Below are 21,312 nucleotides of genomic sequence, written 5' to 3' on the forward strand. Positions count from 1 at the left end.
ACTTCGAAAGTTCTTAAGATATCTTAAAATAGTTTTCAGCGTTCGCTGGCATAATTTTCCGCCATCAATTTGAGGTACAAAACGTTTTCCTAAGTTGAGAATTCCTGAAGTTATCCTAAGTCATCGAGACACACCTCTATGGACTCTATTGTCTTCTTAATGGCATGGGCAGACATTTTGCCTCATAACTTTGAGAGTTCTTAAGATATCTTAAAATAGTTTTCAGCATTCGCTGGTCCAATGTTCCACCTTAAATTTAAGGTATTAAGCGTTTTCCTGAGTTAAGAATTCCTGGAGTTATCTTAAGTCATCGAAACACACCTCCATGGACCTACTAGCAACCAGTAGAGTCCAGTTGCAACAAAGCACATGAGTTTCTCTCCATTCTCATTTAAAGGGAGATAGGTACATTTGACGGTAAGCAAAAATATAAAAAGCAACAAAATAAATGACTTTCCTGTATTAACTATTTTTTTCTCCACGTCACACGTGGCTCAAACCATCCCGAGACGGAATAATTTTGTACTAAACTCTTATTATTTGGACTAGCATAATTTGCTATCCTCGTTTAAAGGGAGATAGATACAGTTGACGTGAAGCAAAAAAAATAATAATTTACTTCAGTAGCAACAAAACAAATAAGTTTCTGTAACAAATATTTTTTTCTTCACGTCATACGTGGTCCAAACCATCCAGAGAGAGAATACTTTTGTACTAAGCTCTTATTATTTGGACTAGCGTAATTTGTTGTCCTCGTTTAAAAGGAGATAGATGCAGTTGACGTGAAGCAAAAAAAATAATAATTTACTTCAGTAGCAACAAAACAAATAAGTTTCTGTATCAAATATTTTTTTCTTCACGTCACACAAATTGTCTAGAGAAAAAACATCTTGACTGAACAAAGACGGATATATTAAATACTTCATTCTTCGACCGTCCAAAGATGGCGCTAAGCACGAGTTAGTTCCAGATAATTCCAGGGGCAGATTCTCATATATTTTTGACTTCACGTCATCTAGTTTTACTTTTAAATTATGACGTGAAGAAAAAAAAATAGGAAAGAGAACTTTGACATTGAACAACACTTGAACGAGAGTGGATGGATAAAATATTTCTTGCTTTACGTCACACAAACCAGTGGCGTCGTAATTTTATTTTTCCATTGACGTAACATCTCTTTTTTTCCTCAGGGGAATTTCTAGGCGACATCGCCCTATCAGAGGAGGAGTACAGCTTCAAACCAAAGATCAAACACTCCATATTGCAGGAGGAAGTCGAGAAGTACAAACAGGAGGTAAGCAAGCACCTTAAAACCCCGATTGCTGACCTTACTTAAGTAAGTTTTCAAAAAAAGGTGCTGGAAGGTCTTCAAATAGAAGAGGAGGGCCTAACGGACTACATCCGCAAGAAAACCAAACAGCAAGCAGACCCCCAGAGGCTCTCGAAAGTCAGCAATGACCCCTTTGACGTCCTCTACACAGGAACTTCCTCGAAAAATCAGCAGATCCTGAACGGTTACCTCACCGATCAAAGTGGAGGCCATAAGAGGAAGAAGAGGCATCAGAAGAACCGAAGGAAGCCCAGGTGGGTTCTTTCTTCAGTGTAGTGTCGTCTGCGCAACGCCAAAGCCTCCTTGATGAGATCTGCTAATTTTTAGGGAAACCGATGCTGAGAAATTGACCAGTTTCTTCGAGGAAACTCCCGTGCACGAGTTCGAACCTCATTTTGACTTCAAAAGGAAATCTACCGCCAATGATCAGCTCCTGCGTAGATCCACCAGGGCGGCCACCGCTAGGAAGGAACGAGTGTGGGACTATGGGGTGATTCCTTACGAAATAGGTGAGTGAAACCTCGGTTCCGTGAGGAGTAGGAAGATGGTTTTTACGTTGTGAGTAAAAAATTGATTGCTTAATAGAATGCTTTTTATTTCATAGAAATACGTTTATTAGTTCTCGAGATATTGAGCCTCAAAGTGAGTGCTTACCTTGAAGGATAAATGTGATTTTTGGACCTTACTACACAAAAAAATCTGTAATTCTAAATCTATTGCATGGATTCTTTTGCAACTTACGCAACCTTATAAAGAATTAATTTCTTAATATTACACTTTTTACTTTATATAAATACGTTCATTAGTTTTTAAGATATTCGACTTCAAAGTGAGTACTTACCTTGAGGGACAAATATAATTTATTGACCCTACTACACAAAAAAAATTGTAGTTTCAAAAGTCTTACTTGGATTTGTTTGATTCAAACTAATGTTTGTTAAGAATTAATTTCTTATTATAATGCTTTTTATTTTATGAAAATATCTCCATTGGTTCTCGAGATATTCAGCTTTAAACTGAGTTCCCACCTTGAAGGACAATCATGATTTTTGGACCTTACTACGCAAAAAATTCTGTAATTCCAAAACTGGTGCTTGGATTTTTTTGTAGTATAAACAATATTATATAAAATTAATTTGTTAATATTATGCTTTTTATTTCATGAGAATACCTCTATTAGTTTTTGAGATATCGAGCCTCAAAGTGAGTGCTTATCTTGAAGGACAAATGTGATTTTTCGACCCTACAGCACAAAAAATTCTGTATTTCCAAAAATCGTGTTTGGATTTTTTAGATTCAAAAAAATATTTATTAAGAATTAATTTCTTATTATAATGCTTTTTATTTTATGAAAATGTGTCTATTGGTTCTCGAGATATTTAGCTTTAAACTGAGTTCCCACCTTAAAGGACAAACGTGATTTTTGGACCCTACTACATAAAAAATTCTGTAATTCCAAAACTGTTACTTGGATTGTTTTGAAATTTAAACAGTATTATATAAAATTAATTTGTTAATATTATGCTTTTTATTTCATGCAAATACATTCATTAGTTTTTAAGATATTCGACTTCAAATTAAGTACTTACCTTGAGGGACAAATATAATATATTGACCCTACTACACAAAAAAAATTGTAGTTTCAAAAGTCTTACCTGGATTTGTTTGATTCAAACTAATATTTGTTAAGAATTAATTTCTTATTATAATGCTTATTATTTCATGGAAATATGTCCATTGGTTCTCGAGATATTCAGCTTTAAACTGAGTTCCCACCTTGAAGGACAATCATGATTTTTGGACCTTATTACGCAAAAAATTCTGTAATTCCAAAACTGATGCTTGGATTTTTTTGTAGCTTAAACAATATTATATAAAATTAATTTGTTAATATTATGCTTTTTATTTAATGAGAATACCTCTATTAGTTTTTGAGATATTGAGCCTCAAAGTGAGTGCTTACCTTGAAGGACAAATGTGATTTTTCGACCCTACAGCACAAAAAATTCTGTATTTTCAAAAATCTTGTTTGGATTTTTTAGATTCAAAAAAATATTTATTAAGGATTGATTTCTTAATATAATGCTTTTTATTTTATGAAAATACGTCCATTGGTTCTCGAGATATTCGGCTTTAAAATGAGTGCCCACCTTGAAGGACAAACATGATTTTTGGACCTTACTAAACAAAAAATTCTGTAATTCCAAAACTGTTACTTGGATTTTTTTGAAACTTAAACAATGTTATATAAAATTCATTTCTTAATATTATGCTTCTTATTTCATGAAAATACCTTTATTAGTTTTTGAGATATTGAGCCTCAAAGTGAGTGCTTACCTTGAAGGACAAATGTGATTTTTCGACCCTACAGCACAAAAAATTCTGTAGTTCCAAAACTCTTGCTTGGATTTTTTAGATTCAAAAAAATATTTATTAGAAATTGATTTCTTATTATAATGCTTTTTATTCCATGAAAATGCGTTCATTGGTTTTCGAGATATTCAGCTTCAAAGTGAGTGCTCACCTTAAAGGACAAACACAACCTCTGGACCCTGTTGCACAAAAAGTTCCGTATCTCCAAAACTATTACTCAAATTAATTTTAACCCAAAACAACATTTGTAAACAACTAATTTCTTAATACTACGCGACTAATTTCATGCCTATACGACCACTAGTTCTTGAGATATCCGGCTTCAAAGTCAGTGCTCACCTTGAAAAACAAACATGACCTCTGGACCCTACTGCACAAAAAATTCCTTATCTCCAAAACTATTATTCGAATTAATTTTAACCCAAAACAACATTTGTAAACAACTAAATTCTTAATACTATGCGACTAATTTCATGCCAATACGTCCACTAGTTCTTGAGATATCCAGCTTCAAAGTCAGTGCTCACCTCGAAAAAATTTTCCAGATGGAAACTTCAGCGGTCTGCACAAGGCCCTGTTCAAACAAGCGATGAGACACTGGGAGAACTTCACTTGCGTGAAGTTCGTCGAAAGGGACCGCGACGAGCATCAGAACTATATCATTTTCACCGAAAGACCTTGCGGGTAAGTTCGGAAAGTAAAGGGTGAGCAACCAAAGTGAGTTTTCCCATTGCAGATGTTGCTCGTTCGTGGGAAAACGTGGAAACGGCGGTCAAGCCATTAGCATCGGGAAAAACTGCGACAAGTTCGGTATAGTCGTGCACGAACTGGGGCACGTGGTCGGATTTTGGCACGAGCACACCCGACCGGACAGAGATAATCACGTAAATATCATTAGGGAAAATATCATGAGCGGTAAGGGACACTTTATTCAATTAAGGCATATATGCAATTATCTCCCTCCCACTTGCAGGTCAGGAGTACAACTTCAACAAACTAAACGAGGACGAAGTGAACTCCTTGGGGCTGACGTACGACTATGACTCAATCATGCACTATGCCAGGAACACTTTCTCCAAGGGGACCTTCTTGGATACGATCCAACCGGTGGATATGCCGGGCAGGAAAAGGCCGGAAATAGGGCAAAGAGTGCGTCTGAGCGAGGGCGACATAGCGCAGACGAATTTATTGTACAAATGCCCCAGTAAGTATTAAAAACATCGAATTTTAACTCTTGCCGCACGGAGTTTGCCCGCCCGGTATAGCGGAACCTTCTAGAATTGTCCGGATGTTTTTTCAGAGTGCGGCAGGACCTTCCAGCAAAACTCGGCGACCTTTTCGGCACCGCAGTACCACACGGACAAAGTGGTACCCGAGGAGGGGATCCGTTGCGAGTGGAGGATCACTGCCACCCACGGGGAGAAGATCGTTTTCAATATAACCGGACTCGATATCGCCAAAACCCCGGATTGTAATGAGGATTATGTGGAAGTGAGGGATGGATATTGGCACCGGTCGAGGATATTGGGGGTGTTCTGCGGTACTGGACAGGTGCCATCGATTACCAGTACGGGCAGTCGCATGTTGGTCACCTATGTTTCCAAACGGCCTAAAGGGCACAGGGGATTTACGGCGAATTATGAAGGCAAGTGAATTATGTTTGGTAACATGGAATTTAATGGAAATAATTCAGGCAGTTTGATGCTGTAAAAATTCCTGGAAACTGTCTGGAAATGTGATTCCAGGCACTGGAACCAGCTTAATAAGATATAAAGTAGGCGCACTCTATTGGGCAAACAAGGACTAAGACTCTGATTTTAACTGGATTTTGTCGATTTTCTAGGGTTTCAAAAATTTCCAAACCTGGACAGTGGCGTGCGCTCAAGTGTCCCCTACAAGAAACTCAAAAAATTTCCAAAACGTTTTTGACTAGTTTTTGAGCTATCGCTAGGTTTGTCCAGGAAGTCCTTATTGGAGCGGTAAAAAATAAATTATAGGGAGACCGTGAATTATGACCTAATTTCCCAAGGAAACTAGCTGAGCTAGAGTTTCCAAACCTGGACAGTGGTGTGCGCTCAAGTGTCCCCTATAAGGAACTCAAAAAATTCCCAAAACATTTTTGACTAGTTTTTGAGCTATCGCTAGGTTTGTCCAGGAAGTCCTTATTGTAGCAGTAAAAAATAAATTATAGGGGGGCCTTGAATTATGACCTAATTTTCCAATGAAACTAGCTAAGCTAGAGTTTTCAAACCTGGACAGTGGCGTGCGCTCAAGTGTCCCCTATAAGGAACTCAAAAAATTTCCCAGACATTTATGACTAGTTTTTGAGCTATCGCTAGGTTTGTCCAGGAAGGAACTATAAGGAACTCAAAAAATTTCCAAAATATTTTTGACTAGTTTTTGAGCTATCGCTAGGTTTGTCCAGGAAGTCTTTATTGTAGCGATAACAAATAAATTATAGGGGGACCTTGAATTATGACCTAATTTTCCAATGAAACTAGCTGAGCTAGAGTTTCCAAACCTGGACAGTGGCGTGCGCCCAAGTGTCCCCTACAAGAGCCTCAAAAAACTTCCAAAACATTTTTGACTAGTTTTTGAGCTATCGCTAGGTTTGTCCAGGAAGTCCTTATTGTAGCAGTAAAAAATAAATTATAGGGGGGCCTTGAATTATGACCTAATTTTCCAAGGAAACTAGCTGAGCTAGAGTTTCCAAACCTGGACAGTGGCGTGCGCTCAAGTGTCTCCTACAAGAAACTCAAAAAATTTCCTAGATATTCATGACTAGTTTTTGAGCTATCGCTAGGTTTGTCCAGGAAGTCCTTGCTCTAGCGGTAAAAAATAATTTAAACAGGTAGTAGAATGTTCTGGAGTTGTTTCTAATGAAACTAGCTGAGCTAGAAGTTTCAAACCTGGACAGTGGTGTGCGCTCAAGTGTCCCCTATAAGGAACTCAAAAAATTTCCAAAACATTTTTGACTAGTTTTCGAGCTATCGCTAGGTTTGTCCAGGAAGTCCTTATTGTAGCGGTAAAAAATAAATTATAGGGGGACCTTGAATTATGACCCAATTTTCCAAGGAAACTAGCTGAGCTAGAGTTTCCAAACCTAGACAGTGGCGTGCGCTCAAGTGTCCCCTATAAGGAACTCAAAAAATTTCCAAAACATTTTTGACTAGTTTTTGAGCTATCGCTAGGTTTGTCCAGGAAGTCCTTATTGAAGCGATAAAAAATAAATTATAGGGGGACCTTGAATTATAACCTAATATTCCAATGAAACTAGCTGAGCTAGAGTTTCCAAACCTGGACAGTGGTGTGCGCTCAAGTGTCCCCTATAAGGAACTCAAAAAATTTCCAAAACATTTTTGACTAGTTTTCGAGCTATCGCTAGGTTTGTCCAGGAAGTCCTTATTGTAGCGGTAAAAAATAAATTATAGGGGAACCTTGAATAATGACCTTATTTTCCAAAGAAACTAGCTGAGCTAGAGTTTCCAAACCTGGACAGTGGTGTGCGCTCAAGTGTCCCCTATAAGGAACTCAAAAAATTCCCAAAACATTTTTGACTAGTTTTTGAGCTATCGCTAGGTTTGTCCAGGAAGTCCTTATTGTAGCAGTAAAAAATAAATTATAGGGGGGCCTTGAATTATGACCTAATTTTCCAATGAAACTAGCTAAGCTAGAGTTTCCAAACCTGGACAGTGGCGTGCGCTCAAGTGTCCCCTATAAGGAACTCAAAAAATTTCCCAGACATTTATGACTAGTTTTTGAGCTATCGCTAGGTTTGTCCAGGAAGTCCTTATTGTAGCGGTAAAAAATAAATTATAGGGGGACCTTGAATTATGACCCAATTTTCCAAGGAAACTAGCTGAGCTAGAGTTTCCAAACCTAGACAGTGGCGTGCGCTCAAGTGTCCCCTATAAGGAACTCAAAAAATTTCCAAAACATTTTTGACTAGTTTTCGAGCTATCGCTAGGTTTGTCCAGGAAGTCCTTGCTCTAGCGGTAAAAAATAATTTAAACAGGTAGTAGAATGTTCTGGAGTTGTTTCTAATGAAACTAGCTGAGCTAGAAGTTTCAAACCTGGACAGTGGTGTGCGCTCAAATGTCCCCTATAAGGAACTCAAAAAATTTCCAAAACATTTTTGACTAGTTTTCGAGCTATCGCTAGGTTTGTCCAGGAAGTCCTTATTGTAGCGGTAAAAAATAAATTATAGGGGGACCTTGAATTATGACCCAATTTTCCAAGGAAACTAGCTGAGCTAGAGTTTCCAAACCTAGACAGTGGCGTGCGCTCAAGTGTCCCCTATAAGGAACTCAAAAAATTTCCAAAACATTTTTGACTAGTTTTTGAGCTATCGCTAGGTTTGTCCAGGAAGTCCTTATTGAAGCGATAAAAAATAAATTATAGGGGGACCTTGAATTATAACCTAATATTCCAATGAAACTAGCTGAGCTAGAGTTTCCAAACCTGGACAGTGGTGTGCGCTCAAGTGTCCCCTATAAGGAACTCAAAAAATTTCCAAAACATTTTTGACTAGTTTTCGAGCTATCGCTAGGTTTGTCCAGGAAGTCCTTATTGTAGCGGTAAAAAATAAATTATAGGGGAACCTTGAATAATGACCTTATTTTCCAAAGAAACTAGCTGAGCTAGAGTTTCCAAACCTGGACAGTGGTGTGCGCTCAAGTGTCCCCTATAAGGAACTCAAAAAATTCCCAAAACATTTTTGACTAGTTTTTGAGCTATCGCTAGGTTTGTCCAGGAAGTCCTTATTGTAGCAGTAAAAAATAAATTATAGGGGGGCCTTGAATTATGACCTAATTTTCCAATGAAACTAGCTAAGCTAGAGTTTCCAAACCTGGACAGTGGCGTGCGCTCAAGTGTCCCCTATAAGGAACTCAAAAAATTTCCCAGACATTTATGACTAGTTTTTGAGCTATCGCTAGGTTTGTCCAGGAAGTCCTTATTGTAGCGGTAAAAAATAAATTATAGGGGGACCTTGAATTATGACCCAATTTTCCAAGGAAACTAGCTGAGCTAGAGTTTCCAAACCTAGACAGTGGCGTGCGCTCAAGTGTCCCCTATAAGGAACTCAAAAAATTTCCAAAACATTTTTGACTAGTTTTCGAGCTATCGCTAGGTTTGTCCAGGAAGTCCTTGTTGTAGCGGTAAAAAATAATTAAAATAGGTAGTAGGATGTTCTGGAGTTGTTTCTAAGGAAACTAGCTAAGCTAGAGTTTTCAAACCTGGACAGTGGCGAGCGCTCAAGTGTCCCCTATAAGGAACTCAAAAAATTTCCAAAATATTTTTGACTAGTTTTTGAGCTATCGCTAGGTTTGTCCAGGAAGTCTTTATTGTAGCGATAACAAATAAATTATAGGGGGACCTTGAATTATGACCTAATTTCCCAAGGAAACTAGCTGAGCTAAAGTTTCCAAACCTGGACAGTGGCGTGCGCTCAAGTGTCCCCTATAAGGAACGCAAAAAATTTCCAAAACATTTTTGACTAGTTTTTGAGCTATCGCTAGGTTTGTCCAGGAAGTCCTTGCTGTAGCGGTAAAAAATAAATTATAGGGGGACCTTGAATTATGACCTAATTTTCCAATGAAACTAGCTGAGCTAGAGTTTCCAAACCTGGACAGTGGCGTGCGCCCAAGTGTCCCCTACAAGAGCCTCAAAAAACTTCCAAAACATTTTTGACTAGTTTTTGAGCTATCGCTAGGTTTGTCCAGGAAGTCCTTATTGTAGCAGTAAAAAATAAATTATAGGGGGGCCTTGAATTATGACCTAATTTTCCAAGGAAACTAGCTGAGCTAGAGTTTCCAAACCTGGACAGTGGCGTGCGCTCAAGTGTCTCCTACAAGAAACTCAAAAAATTTCCTAGATATTCATGACTAGTTTTTGAGCTATCGCTAGGTTTGTCCAGGAAGTCCTTGCTCTAGCGGTAAAAAATAATTTAAACAGGTAGTAGAATGTTCTGGAGTTGTTTCTAATGAAACTAGCTGAGCTAGAAGTTTCAAACCTGGACAGTGGTGTGCGCTCAAGTGTCCCCTATAAGGAACTCAAAAAATTTCCAAAACATTTTTGACTAGTTTTCGAGCTATCGCTAGGTTTGTCCAGGAAGTCCTTATTGTAGCGGTAAAAAATAAATTATAGGGGGACCTTGAATTATGACCCAATTTTCCAAGGAAACTAGCTGAGCTAGAGTTTCCAAACCTAGACAGTGGCGTGCGCTCAAGTGTCCCCTATAAGGAACTCAAAAAATTTCCAAAACATTTTTGACTAGTTTTTGAGCTATCGCTAGGTTTGTCCAGGAAGTTCTTATTGAAGCGATAAAAAATAAATTATAGGGGGACCTTGAATTATAACCTAATATTCCAATGAAACTAGCTGAGCTAGAGTTTCCAAACCTGGACAGTGGTGTGCGCTCAAGTGTCCCCTATAAGGAACTCAAAAAATTTCCAAAACATTTTTGACTAGTTTTCGAGCTATCGCTAGGTTTGTCCAGGAAGTCCTTATTGTAGCGGTAAAAAATAAATTATAGGGGAACCTTGAATAATGACCTAATTTTCCAATAAAACTAGCTGAGCTAGAGTTTCCAAACCTAGACAGTGGCGTGCGCTCAAGTGTCCCCTATGAGGAACTCAAAAAATTTCCCAGACATTTATGACTAGTTTTTGAGCTATCGCTAGGTTTGTCCAGAACTTCCTTATTATAATGATAAAAAATAAATTATAGGGGGACCTTGAATTATGAGCTAATTTTCCAAGAAAACTAGCTGAGCTAGAGTTTCCAAACCTGGACAGTGGCGTGCGCTCAAGTGTCCCCTATCAGGAACTCAAAAAATTTCCAAAACATTTTTGACTAGTTTTCGAGCTATCGCTAGGTTTGTCCAGGAAGTCCTTATTGTAGCGATAAAAAATAAATTATAGGGGGACCTTGAATTATGACCTAATTTTCCAATGAAACTAGCTGAGCTAGAATTTCCAAACCTAGACAGTGGCGTGCGCTCAAGTGTCCCCTACAAGAGCCTCAAAAAATTTCCAAAACATTTTTGACTAGTTTTTGAGCTATCGCTAGGTTTGTCCAGGAAGTCCTTATTATAATGATAAAAAATTAATTATAGAGGGACCTTGAATTATGACCTAATTTTCCAATAAAACTAGCTGAGCTAGAGTTTCCAAACCTGGACAGTGGCGTGCGCTCAAGTGTCCCCTATAAGGAACTCAAAAAATTTCCAAGACATTTATGACTAGTTTTTGAGCTATCGCTAGGTTTGTCCAGGAAGTCCTTATTATAATGATAAAAAATAAATTATAGGGGGACCTTGAATTATGAACTAATTTTCCAATGAAACGAGCCGAGCTAGAGTTTCCAAACCTGGACAGTGGCGAGCGCTCAAGTGTCCGCTATAAGGAACTCAAAAAATTTCCCAAACATTTATGACTACTTTTCGAGGAATCCCTAGTTTTCTCCAAGAAGTACCGTTAAAATTATGACTCTTTGCAGCCATTTGCGGCGGGGCCTTCTACATAGACTCGGAGGGCCACCTGGAGTCCCCGAACTACCCCGAGGAGTACCAACCGAACAAGGAGTGTATCTGGAGGATCACCGTACCGGAAAACTACCAGGTGGCCCTAAAATTCCAAAGTTTCGACGTGGAGAACCACGACAACTGCGTCTACGATTACTTAGAGATTCGGAACGGGATTAATTTGGACTCACCGATCATCAAAGGTACTATTTACAAAAGGCCCTTTTTCCTGATCAATATCCTGATTTGTTTCAGTGCATTGTGGCCATAAGGTGCTTCCGGACGTGATTTCTTCCTCCAACGAGATGCTGGTAAAGTTCGTCTCGGACGGTTCGGTGCAACGAGGAGGATTCTCGGCAATCATCATGAAAGAATACGACGAATGTTCCAAACTTGACCACGGATGCGCTCAGTTATGCGTCAACACCTTAGGCAGCTACGTTTGTTCCTGTAGAATCGGGTATGAGTTGCATTCCGATGGAAAGAATTGCGAAGGTAAGTTGAAGGACCGGTTGTACGAGATTCGGGGTGAATCAATGATGGATGGATTTTAGATGCTTGTGGTGGGGTTTTAAATGCCCCCAACGGCACCATAACCTCACCGTCCTTCCCTGACCTGTATCCATTGAACAAGAACTGCGTGTGGGAGATATTGGCACTCCCCCAGCACAAGATCACGTTGAATTTCACGCATTTTGATCTAGAGGGGTACGTTTCAGGGTGTCCTCAATTATAAGGTTTATTAATGAATTCTTTGCTAATCAGGAACAATAATGCACAACAACAACAGTGCGAATACGACCGTGTGGACGTCTACAGTAAAATGAAAGACGGTAAAATGAAGAAACACGGTTCCTACTGCGGTTCCAAGGCGCCCGCCTTAATAACCTCCGAGAGTAACATCATGCGGATCGTCTTCTACTCGGACACTAGTGTGCAAAAAACCGGGTTTGCCGGGGTATTTTTTTCAGGTAAGCGTTACTATTTGATTAAATTTAATTTTGATTTAATAAAACCTTGCAGACATGGACGAATGCGCCAAGGATCACGGCAATTGTCAGCACGATTGCGTCAACACGTTGGGTTCCTACATCTGCACCTGTCACAACGGTTATACTTTGCACGAAAATGGGAGGGATTGTAAGGAGGGGGGGTGCAAATACGAGATTACCGCCCCCACTGGGTCCCTGGGAAGTCCCAACTATCCGGATTATTATCCTGCCAAAAAGGTATCGAGTTCGGCACCTGGGTACTCAATTTGGATGAATAAAATTATTTAACACAGCTTCTGTCCAAGATATCTTTTGACCATGATAAGTTAAACTGGTGAAACTTGCTTTATTAAATAGAAAATTCCTACTTCTTTAATATTACTAGAGGCTATGAAAGTTGTACACTCAATAGCAATCGAGATATCTGGCTTCAAAGTCGGGGAACTATGGTAAAACGGATCTGAAATTAAAATCTTGAATATTTTGCTTGCTATTGATTTTAGGATAATCGTTCACTCTATAGAAATTATTGTGCTTGTCGTGATCTTGAAAAAGTGATATGAAACTCTTTGATCGGAGTGGTAGTTTTGGAGTTGTGGGAGTTTTAATTTGGCCCAGCGACCTGGAGGCCTTGGTGCTTTAATCCAGGTTCATTTCCAGATATCTTTTGTTCATGACGAGTTAGAATTATGGAATTTGCGTTATTTAATAGGAAGTTGTGCGTTCTTTAATTTTGATTCAGACGATTATAGTTGTAAAGTTGATAGAAATCGAGATATCTGGATTCTTAGTTTGTGATCTATGATGAAAAAGTTTCCAAAAAAAATTTTTTTTTGGCACGTTGATGAACCATTTAAAGCACTTTAAAAAAGTCTTATGAAACTTTTTTGAAAAATGTACCTAAAAAAAGTTATACGCAATTTTCCCGAAAAGTCTTCCTCGAAAAAATCATAAGGGGTACCCATGAGAAAATGTTCATAATTTTGGTTTTTATTTTTTTTCTGGAAAACTATTAATGGGAGAAAAAAGTTGTTAAGGCAAAAGTTGTTGGGAATCTTAATGCGCATCAGATGGAGTAGAAAAATAATTTTTATAATTAACAGTTTTCCAGAAAATTGAGAAAAACCTTAAAAAAGTTTTTCCTCATTTTCTCGAAAACTATTGTGAATATTGAAAATTTTCTTCCAGTATTATATTCCTGGTCAAAAATACAATAAATCATGTAGAATAATTTTTAGTCATAAATTGAAAAATAAAGGAGCTATGGAAGATTTTTTAAAATTTTAAAAATTTTCGGCTCAAAAATTGGAAAAAAATTTTTTTTTGAAAAAATTAAAATTTTTTTTTCGAAATAGATAAACTGTTTAAAAGGCTTTAAAAAAGTCTTATAAAACTTTTTTGAAAAATAAACCAAAAAAAAGTTATACGCAATTTTCCCAAAAAGTCTACCTCAAAAAAATCGTAAGGGGTACCCATGGGAAAATTTTCATAATTTCGGTTTTTATTTTTTTTCTGGAAAACTATTGATGGGAGGAAAAAATTGTTAAGACAAAAGTTGTTGGGAATCTTAATGCGCATCAGATGGAATGGAAAAATAATTTTTGTGTCCAATAGTTTTTCAGAAAATTGAGAAAAACCTTTAAAGAGTTTTTCCTCATTTTCTCGAAAACTAATGTGAATATTAAAAATTTTCTTTCAGTATTATATTCCTGGTTAAAAACACAATAAATCATGTAAAATAACTTTTAGTCATAAATTGAAAAATAAAGGAGATATGGAAGATTTTTGAAAAATTTTAAAAATTTTTGGGTCAAAAATTGAAAAAAAAATTTTTTTCAGAAATTAAAATTTTTTTTTGTAAATGGATAAACCGTCCAAAAGACATTAAAAAAGTCTCATAAAACTTTTTTGAAAAATGTACCAAAAAAAAGTTATACCCAAAAAAGTCAAAAAATCCAAAAGGGTACCCATGGGAAAATGTTCATAAATTTAGTTTTTATTTTTTTTCAGGAAAACTATTAATGGGAGAAAAAAGTTGTTAAGACAAAATTTGTGTGGAATCTCAATGCGCATCAAATGCAATAGAAGAATAATTTTTATAATCAACAGTTTTCCAGAAAATTGAGAAAAACCTTTAAAAAGTTTTTCCTCATTTTCTCAAAAAATATTGTGAATATTGAAGATTTTATTTCAGCATTGGATTCCTAGTCAAAAATACAATAAATGATGTAGAATACCTTTAAGCCATAAATTGAAAAATAAAGGAGTTATGGAAGATTTTTTAAATTTTAAAAATTTTCGGCTCAAAAATTAAAAAAAATTTTTTTTTGAAAAAATTAAAATTTTTTTTTTGGAAATAGATAAACTGTCCAAAAGACATCAAAAAAGTCTTATAAAACTTTTTTGAAAAATAAACCAAAAAAAAGTTATACGCAATTTTCCCAAAAAGTCTGCCTCAAAAAAATCCAAAGGGGTACCCATGAGAAAATGTTCATAATTCCGGTTTTTATTTTTTTTCTGGAAAACTAGTGATGGGAGAAAAATATCGTTAAGACAAAAGTTGCTTAGAATTCCAATGCGCATTAGATGCAATAGAAAAATAATTTTTAAATTCAACAGTTTTTCCAGAAAATTAAAAAAAACCTTTAAAAAGTTTTTCCTCATTTTCTCAAAAACTATTGTGTATATTGAAAATTTTATTTCAGCATTGGATTCCTAGTCAAAAATACAATAAATGATGTAGAATACCTTTAAGCCATAAATTAAAAAATAAAGGAGTTATGGAAGATTTTTTAAATTTTAAAAATTTTCGGCTCAAAAATTAAAAAAAAATTTTTTTTGAAAAAATTAAAATTTTTTTTTGGAAATAGATAAACTGTCCAAAAGACATCAAAAAAGTCTTATAAAACTTTTTTGAAAAATAAACCAAAAAAAAGTTATACGCAATTTTCCCAAAAAGTCTGCCTCGAAAAGATCCAAAGGGGTACCCATGAGAAAATGTTCATAATTCCGGTTTTTATTTTTTTTCTGGAAAAATAGTGATGGGAGAAAAATATCGTTAAGACAAAAGTTGCTTAGAATTCCAATGCGCATTAGATGCAATGGAAAAATAATTTTTAAATTCAACAGTTTTCCAGAAAATTGAGAAAAACCTTTAAAAAGTTTTTCCTCATTTTCTGGAAAACTATTATAAATATTGAAGATTTTCTTTCAGCATTGCATTCCTGATCAAAAATACAAAAAATCATGTAGAATAACTTTTAGTCATAAATTGGAAAATAAAGGAGCTATGGAAGATTTTTTAAAATGTTAAACATTTTTGGGTCAAAAATTGAAAAAAAAAAATTTTTTTTTAATTTTTTTTTTTTGTAAATGGATAAACCGTCCAAAAGACATTAAAAAAGCCTTATAAAACTTTTTTGAAAAATGTACCAAAAAAAAGTTATATGCAATTTTTCCGAAAAGTCTTCCTCGAAAAAATCCAAAGGGGTACCCATGGGAAAATGTTCATAATTTCGGTTTTTATTTTTTTTCTGGAAAACTATTGATGGGAGAAAAAAATTGTTAAAACAAAAGTTGCTTAGAATTCTAATGCGCATTAGATGCAATAGAAAAATAATTTTTAAATTCAACAGTTTTCCAGAAAATTGAGAAAAACCTTTAAAAAGTTTTTCCTCATTTTTTCGAAAACTATTGTGAATATTAAAAACTTTCTTTTATTATTATATTCCTGGTCAAAAATACAATAAATCATGTAGAATACCTTTAAGCCATAAATTGAAAAATAAAGGAGTTATGGAAGATTTTTTTAAATTTTAAAAATTTTCGGCTCAAAAATTTAAAAAATTTTTTTTTTGAAAAAATTAAAATTTTTTTTTTGGAAATAGATAAACTGTCCAAAAGACATCAAAAAAGTCTTATAAAACTTTTTTGAAAAATAAACCAAAAAAAAGTTATACGCAATTTTCCCAAAAAGTCTGCCTCGAAAAGATCCAAAGGGGTACCCATGAGAAAATGTTCATAATTCCGGTTTTTATTTTTTTTCTGGAAAACTAGTGATGGGAGAAAAATATCGTTAGGACAAAAGTTGCTTAGAATTCCAATGCGCATTAGATGCAATAGAAAAATAATTTTTAAATTCAATAGTTTTCCAGAAAATTGAGAAAAACCTTTAAAAAGTTTTTCCTCATTTTCTCAAAAACTATTGTGAATATTGAAAATGTTATTTCAGCATTGGATTCCTAGTCAAAAATACAATAAATAATGTAGAATACCTTTAAGCCATAAATTGAAAAATAAAGGAGTTATGGAAGATTTTTTTAAATTTTAAAAATTTTCGGCTCAAAAATTTAAAAAATTTTTTTTTTGAAAAAATTAAAATTTTTTTTTGGAAATAGATAAACTGTCCAAAAGACATCAAAAAAGTCTTATAAAACTTTTTTGAAAAATAAACCAAAAAAAAGTTATACGCAATTTTCCCAAAAAGTCTGCCTCGAAAAGATCCAAAGGGGTACCCATGAGAAAATGTTCATAATTCCGGTTTTTATTTTTTTTCTGGAAAACTAGTGATGGGAGAAAAATATCGTTAGGACAAAAGTTGCTTAGAATTCCAATGCGCATTAGATGCAATAGAAAAATAATTTTTAAATTCAACAGTTTTCCAGAAAATTGAGAAAAACCTTTAAAAAGTTTTTCCTTATTTTCTCAACAACTATTGTGAATATTGAAAATTTTATTTCAGCATTGGATTCCTAGTCAAAAATACAATAAATGATGTAGAATACCTTTAAGCCATAAATTGAAAAATAAAGGAGTTATGGAAGATTTTTTTAAATTTTAAAAATTTTCGGCTCAAAAATTTTAAAAAAATTTTTTTTAAAAAAATTAAATTTTTTTTTTGGAAATAGATAAACTGTCCAAAAGACATCAAAAAAGTCTTATAAAACTTTTTTGAAAAATAAACCAAAAAAAAGTTATACGCAATTTTCCCAAAAAGTCTGCCGCAAAAAAATCCAAAGGGGTACCCATGAGAAAATGTTCATAATTCCGGTTTTTATTTTTTTTCTGGAAAACTAGTGATGGGAGAAAAATATCGTTAAGACAAAAGTTGCTTAGAATTCCAATGCGCATTAGATGCAATAGAAAAATAATTTTTAAATTTAACAGTTTTCCAGAAAATTGAGAAAAACCTTTAAAAAGTTTTTCCTCATTTTCTGGAAAACTATTATAAATATTGAAGATTTTCTTTCAGCATTGCATTCCTGATCAAAAATACAAAAAATCATGTAGAATAACTTTTAGTCATAAATTGGAAAATAAAGGAGCTATGGAAGATTTTTTAAAATGTTAAACATTTTTGGGTCAAAAATTGAAAAAAAAAATTTTTTTTTTAATTTTTTTTTTTTGTAAATGGATAAACCGTCCAAAAGACATTAAAAAAGCCTTATAAAACTTTTTTGAAAAATGTACCAAAAAAAAGTTATATGCAATTTTTCCGAAAAGTCTTCCTCGAAAAAATCCAAAGGGGTACCCATGGGAAAATGTTCATAATTTCGGTTTTTATTTTTTTTCTGGAAAACTATTGATGGGAGAAAAAAATTGTTAAAACAAAAGTTGCTTAGAATTCTAATGCGCATTAGATGCAATAGAAAAATAATTTTTAAATTCAACAGTTTTCCAGAAAATTGAGAAAAACCTTTAAAAAGTTTTTCCTCATTTTTTCGAAAACTATTGTGAATATTAAAAACTTTCTTTTATTATTATATTCCTGGTCAAAAATACAATAAATCATGTAGAATACCTTTAAGCCATAAATTGAAAAATAAAGGAGTTATGGAAGATTTTTTTAAATTTTAAAAATTTTCGGCTCAAAAATTTAAAAAATTTTTTTTTTGAAAAAATTAAAATTTTTTTTTTGGAAATAGATAAACTGTCCAAAAGACATCAAAAAAGTCTTATAAAACTTTTTTGAAAAATAAACCAAAAAAAAGTTATACGCAATTTTCCCAAAAAGTCTGCCTCGAAAAGATCCAAAGGGGTACCCATGAGAAAATGTTCATAATTCCGGTTTTTATTTTTTTTCTGGAAAACTAGTGATGGGAGAAAAATATCGTTAAGACAAAAGTTGCTTAGAATTCCAATGCGCATTAGATGCAATAGAAAAATAATTTTTAAATTCAACAGTTTTCCAGAAAATTAAAAAAAACCTTTAAAAAGTTTTTCCTCATTTTCTCAAAAACTATTGTGTATATTGAAAATTTTATTTCAGCATTGGATTCCTAGTCAAAAATACAATAAATGATGTAGAATACCTTTAAGCCATAAATTAAAAAATAAAGGAGTTATGGAAGATTTTTTAAATTTTAAAAATTTTCGGCTCAAAAATTTAAAAAAATTTTTTTTTGGAAAAATTAAAATTTTTTTTTGGAAATAGATAAACTGTCCAAAAGAATCAAAAAAGTCTTATAAAACTTTTTTGAAAAATAAACCAAAAAAAAGTTATACGCAATTTTCCCAAAAAGTCTGCCTCGAAAAGATCCAAAGGGGTACCCATGAGAAAATGTTCATAATTCCGGTTTTTATTTTTTTTCTGGAAAAATAGTGATGGGAGAAAAATATCGTTAAGACAAAAGTTGCTTAGAATTCCAATGCGCATTAGATGCAATGGAAAAATAATTTTTAAATTCAACAGTTTTCCAGAAAATTGAGAAAAACCTTTAAAAAGTTTTTCCTCATTTTCTGGAAAACTATTATAAATATTGAAGATTTTCTTTCAGCATTGCATTCCTGATCAAAAATACAAAAAATCATGTAGAATAACTTTTAGTCATAAATTGGAAAATAAAGGAGCTATGGAAGATTTTTTAAAATGTTAAACATTTTTGGGTCAAAAATTGAAAAAAAAAAATTTTTTTTTAATTTTTTTTTTTTGTAAATGGATAAACCGTCCAAAAGACATTAAAAAAGCCTTATAAAACTTTTTTGAAAAATGTACCAAAAAAAAGTTATATGCAATTTTTCCGAAAAGTCTTCCTCGAAAAAATCCAAAGGGGTACCCATGGGAAAATGTTCATAATTTCGGTTTTTATTTTTTTTCTGGAAAACTATTGATGGGAGAAAAAAATTGTTAAAACAAAAGTTGCTTAGAATTCTAATGCGCATTAGATGCAATAGAAAAATAATTTTTAAATTCAACAGTTTTCCAGAAAATTGAGAAAAACCTTTAAAAAGTTTTTCCTCATTTTTTCGAAAACTATTGTGAATATTAAAAACTTTCTTTTATTATTATATTCCTGGTCAAAAATACAATAAATCATGTAGAATACCTTTAAGCCATAAATTGAAAAATAAAGGAGTTATGGAAGATTTTTTTTAATTTTAAAAATTTTCGGCTCAAAAATTTAAAAAATTTTTTTTTTGAAAAAATTAAAATTTTTTTTTTGGAAATAGATAAACTGTCCAAAAGACATCAAAAAAGTCTTATAAAACTTTTTTGAAAAATAAACCAAAAAAAAGTTATACGCAATTTTCCCAAAAAGTCTGCCTCGAAAAGATCCAAAGGGGTACCCATGAGAAAATGTTCATAATTCCGGTTTTTATTTTTTTTCTGGAAAACTAGTGATGGGAGAAAAATATCGTTAGGACAAAAGTTGCTTAGAATTCCAATGCGCATTAGATGCAATAGAAAAATAATTTTTAAATTCAACAGTTTTCCAGAAAATTGAAAAAAACCTTTAAAAAGTTTTTCCTCATTTTCTCAAAAACTATTGTGAATATTGAAAATGTTATTTCAGCATTGGATTCCTAGTCAAAAATACAGTAAATAATGTAGAATATCTTTAAGCCATAAATTGAAAAATAAAGGAGTTATGGAAGATTTTTTTAAATTTAAAAAATTTTCGGCTCAAAAATTAAAAAAAATTTTTTTTTGAAAAAATTAAAATTTTTTTTTTGGAAATAGATAAACTGTTTAAAAGGCATCAAAAAAGTCTTATAAACCTTTTTGAAAAATAAACCAAAAAAAAGTTATACGCAATTTTCCCAAAAAGTCTTTGGATTGGAAAAGTCATTGGATTCCTAGTCAAAAATACAATAAATAATGTAGAATATCTTTAAGCCATAAATTGAAAAATAAAGGAGTTATGGAAGATTTTTTAAAATTTTCAAAATTTTGGGCTCAAAAATTGGAATTTTTTTTTTTTAAAATAATTTTTTTTTTGGAAATAGATGAACTGTCCAAAAGACATCAAAAAAGTCTTATAAAACTTTTTTGAGAAATAAACCAATTTTCCCAAAAAGGGGTACTCCTGGGAAAACGTTCATAATTTCAGTTTTTATTTTTTTTTCAAGAAAACTATTGATGTGAGAAAAAAATTGTTAAGACAAAACTTGATTGAAATTTCAGTGCGCATCGAACGCAATAAAAAAATAATTTTCAAACCCAACAGTTTTCCAGAAATTTGAGAAAACCCTTTAAAAAGTTTCCACTCAATTTCTCAAAAACTATTAGGAAAATTAAGAATTTTTTTACAGCATTAAATTCCCCTATAAAAACACAACAAATCATAAAAAACAACATTTAACCATAAATCAAAAACCAACAGAGCTATAGCAGATTTAAAAAAAATAAAATAATAATTTCCAGGACTGCGTGTGGCACTTCATAACGACCCCGGGCCACAGAGTGCGCATCGTTTTCTCCTACTTCGAACTGGAACCGCACCAGGAATGCGCCTACGACCACGTGGACTTTTACGACGGTTCCTCCCCGGAGGCACCCACCTTGGGGCGGTTCTGCGGTTCCAAACTGCCCCACATGATCGTCGGAAGCGGCAATCAGCTCTACATGACCTTCCGGTAAATCGACTCGACCCTTTAAATCTTCAATAGTTGAAGAGTATTTAAGTGAAGACTTTTAGGTCTGACGCGAGTATTCAGCGCAACGGGTTCTCCGCTACACATTCTACGGTTTGTGGGGGTATTTTGCAAGCGACTGCTGAAAAGAAGCATGTTTACTCGCATGCTAAGTATGGGAGTGCTAGCTATGACAACAGGTGGGTTATGGCTTGAAAATGCTCTAAATTGTTGTAATT

At 33.7% G+C, this 21,312-nt stretch overlaps 2 protein-coding genes and 2 long non-coding RNA genes across 5 annotated transcripts in view; 2 read left to right on the plus strand and 2 right to left on the minus strand.

Annotated features, from left to right (window-relative positions):
* LOC126747893 (kanadaptin-like) overlaps window positions 1-21,312 on the minus strand; it is a 246,814-nt gene that overhangs the window by 62,939 nt on the left and 162,563 nt on the right. The window lies entirely within an intron of this gene.
* Window positions 1-21,312, plus strand: part of LOC126747892 (tolloid-like protein 1) — a 39,580-nt gene that overhangs the window by 13,786 nt on the left and 4,482 nt on the right. The window contains exons 3-16 of the mRNA XM_050456860.1: window positions 1,191-1,294; window positions 1,355-1,584; window positions 1,658-1,839; window positions 4,249-4,387; window positions 4,440-4,618; window positions 4,677-4,907; window positions 5,004-5,348; window positions 11,204-11,431; window positions 11,484-11,723; window positions 11,783-11,936; window positions 11,994-12,199; window positions 12,252-12,457; window positions 20,865-21,076; window positions 21,139-21,273. Coding sequence (XP_050312817.1) covers window positions 1,191-1,294; window positions 1,355-1,584; window positions 1,658-1,839; window positions 4,249-4,387; window positions 4,440-4,618; window positions 4,677-4,907; window positions 5,004-5,348; window positions 11,204-11,431; window positions 11,484-11,723; window positions 11,783-11,936; window positions 11,994-12,199; window positions 12,252-12,457; window positions 20,865-21,076; window positions 21,139-21,273 — 2,791 coding nt within the window. The remainder of the gene's footprint in view (window positions 1-1,190; window positions 1,295-1,354; window positions 1,585-1,657; window positions 1,840-4,248; window positions 4,388-4,439; window positions 4,619-4,676; window positions 4,908-5,003; window positions 5,349-11,203; window positions 11,432-11,483; window positions 11,724-11,782; window positions 11,937-11,993; window positions 12,200-12,251; window positions 12,458-20,864; window positions 21,077-21,138; window positions 21,274-21,312) is intronic.
* Window positions 6,988-10,675, plus strand: LOC126747915 (uncharacterized). 2 transcript variants are annotated; one of them, XR_007664516.1, is made up of 4 exons: window positions 6,988-7,670; window positions 7,865-8,058; window positions 9,805-9,998; window positions 10,581-10,675. It is a non-coding gene; the product is annotated as an uncharacterized LOC126747915 (long non-coding RNA). The 2 variants fall into 2 exon arrangements; XR_007664517.1 differs by lacking the exon at window positions 10,581-10,675 and adding an exon at window positions 10,193-10,227.
* LOC126747918 (uncharacterized) lies at window positions 8,181-9,934 on the minus strand. Its single transcript, XR_007664525.1, has 3 exons — window positions 9,911-9,934; window positions 9,275-9,328; window positions 8,181-8,692 (listed from the first exon to the last, which is right to left on the minus strand). It is a non-coding gene; the product is annotated as an uncharacterized LOC126747918 (long non-coding RNA).

The sequence above is a fragment of the Anthonomus grandis genome, chromosome 20 (genome assembly GCF_022605725.1).
Source record: "Anthonomus grandis grandis chromosome 20, icAntGran1.3, whole genome shotgun sequence".
In the NCBI taxonomy this organism is placed as follows: Eukaryota; Metazoa; Arthropoda; class Insecta; order Coleoptera; family Curculionidae; genus Anthonomus; species Anthonomus grandis.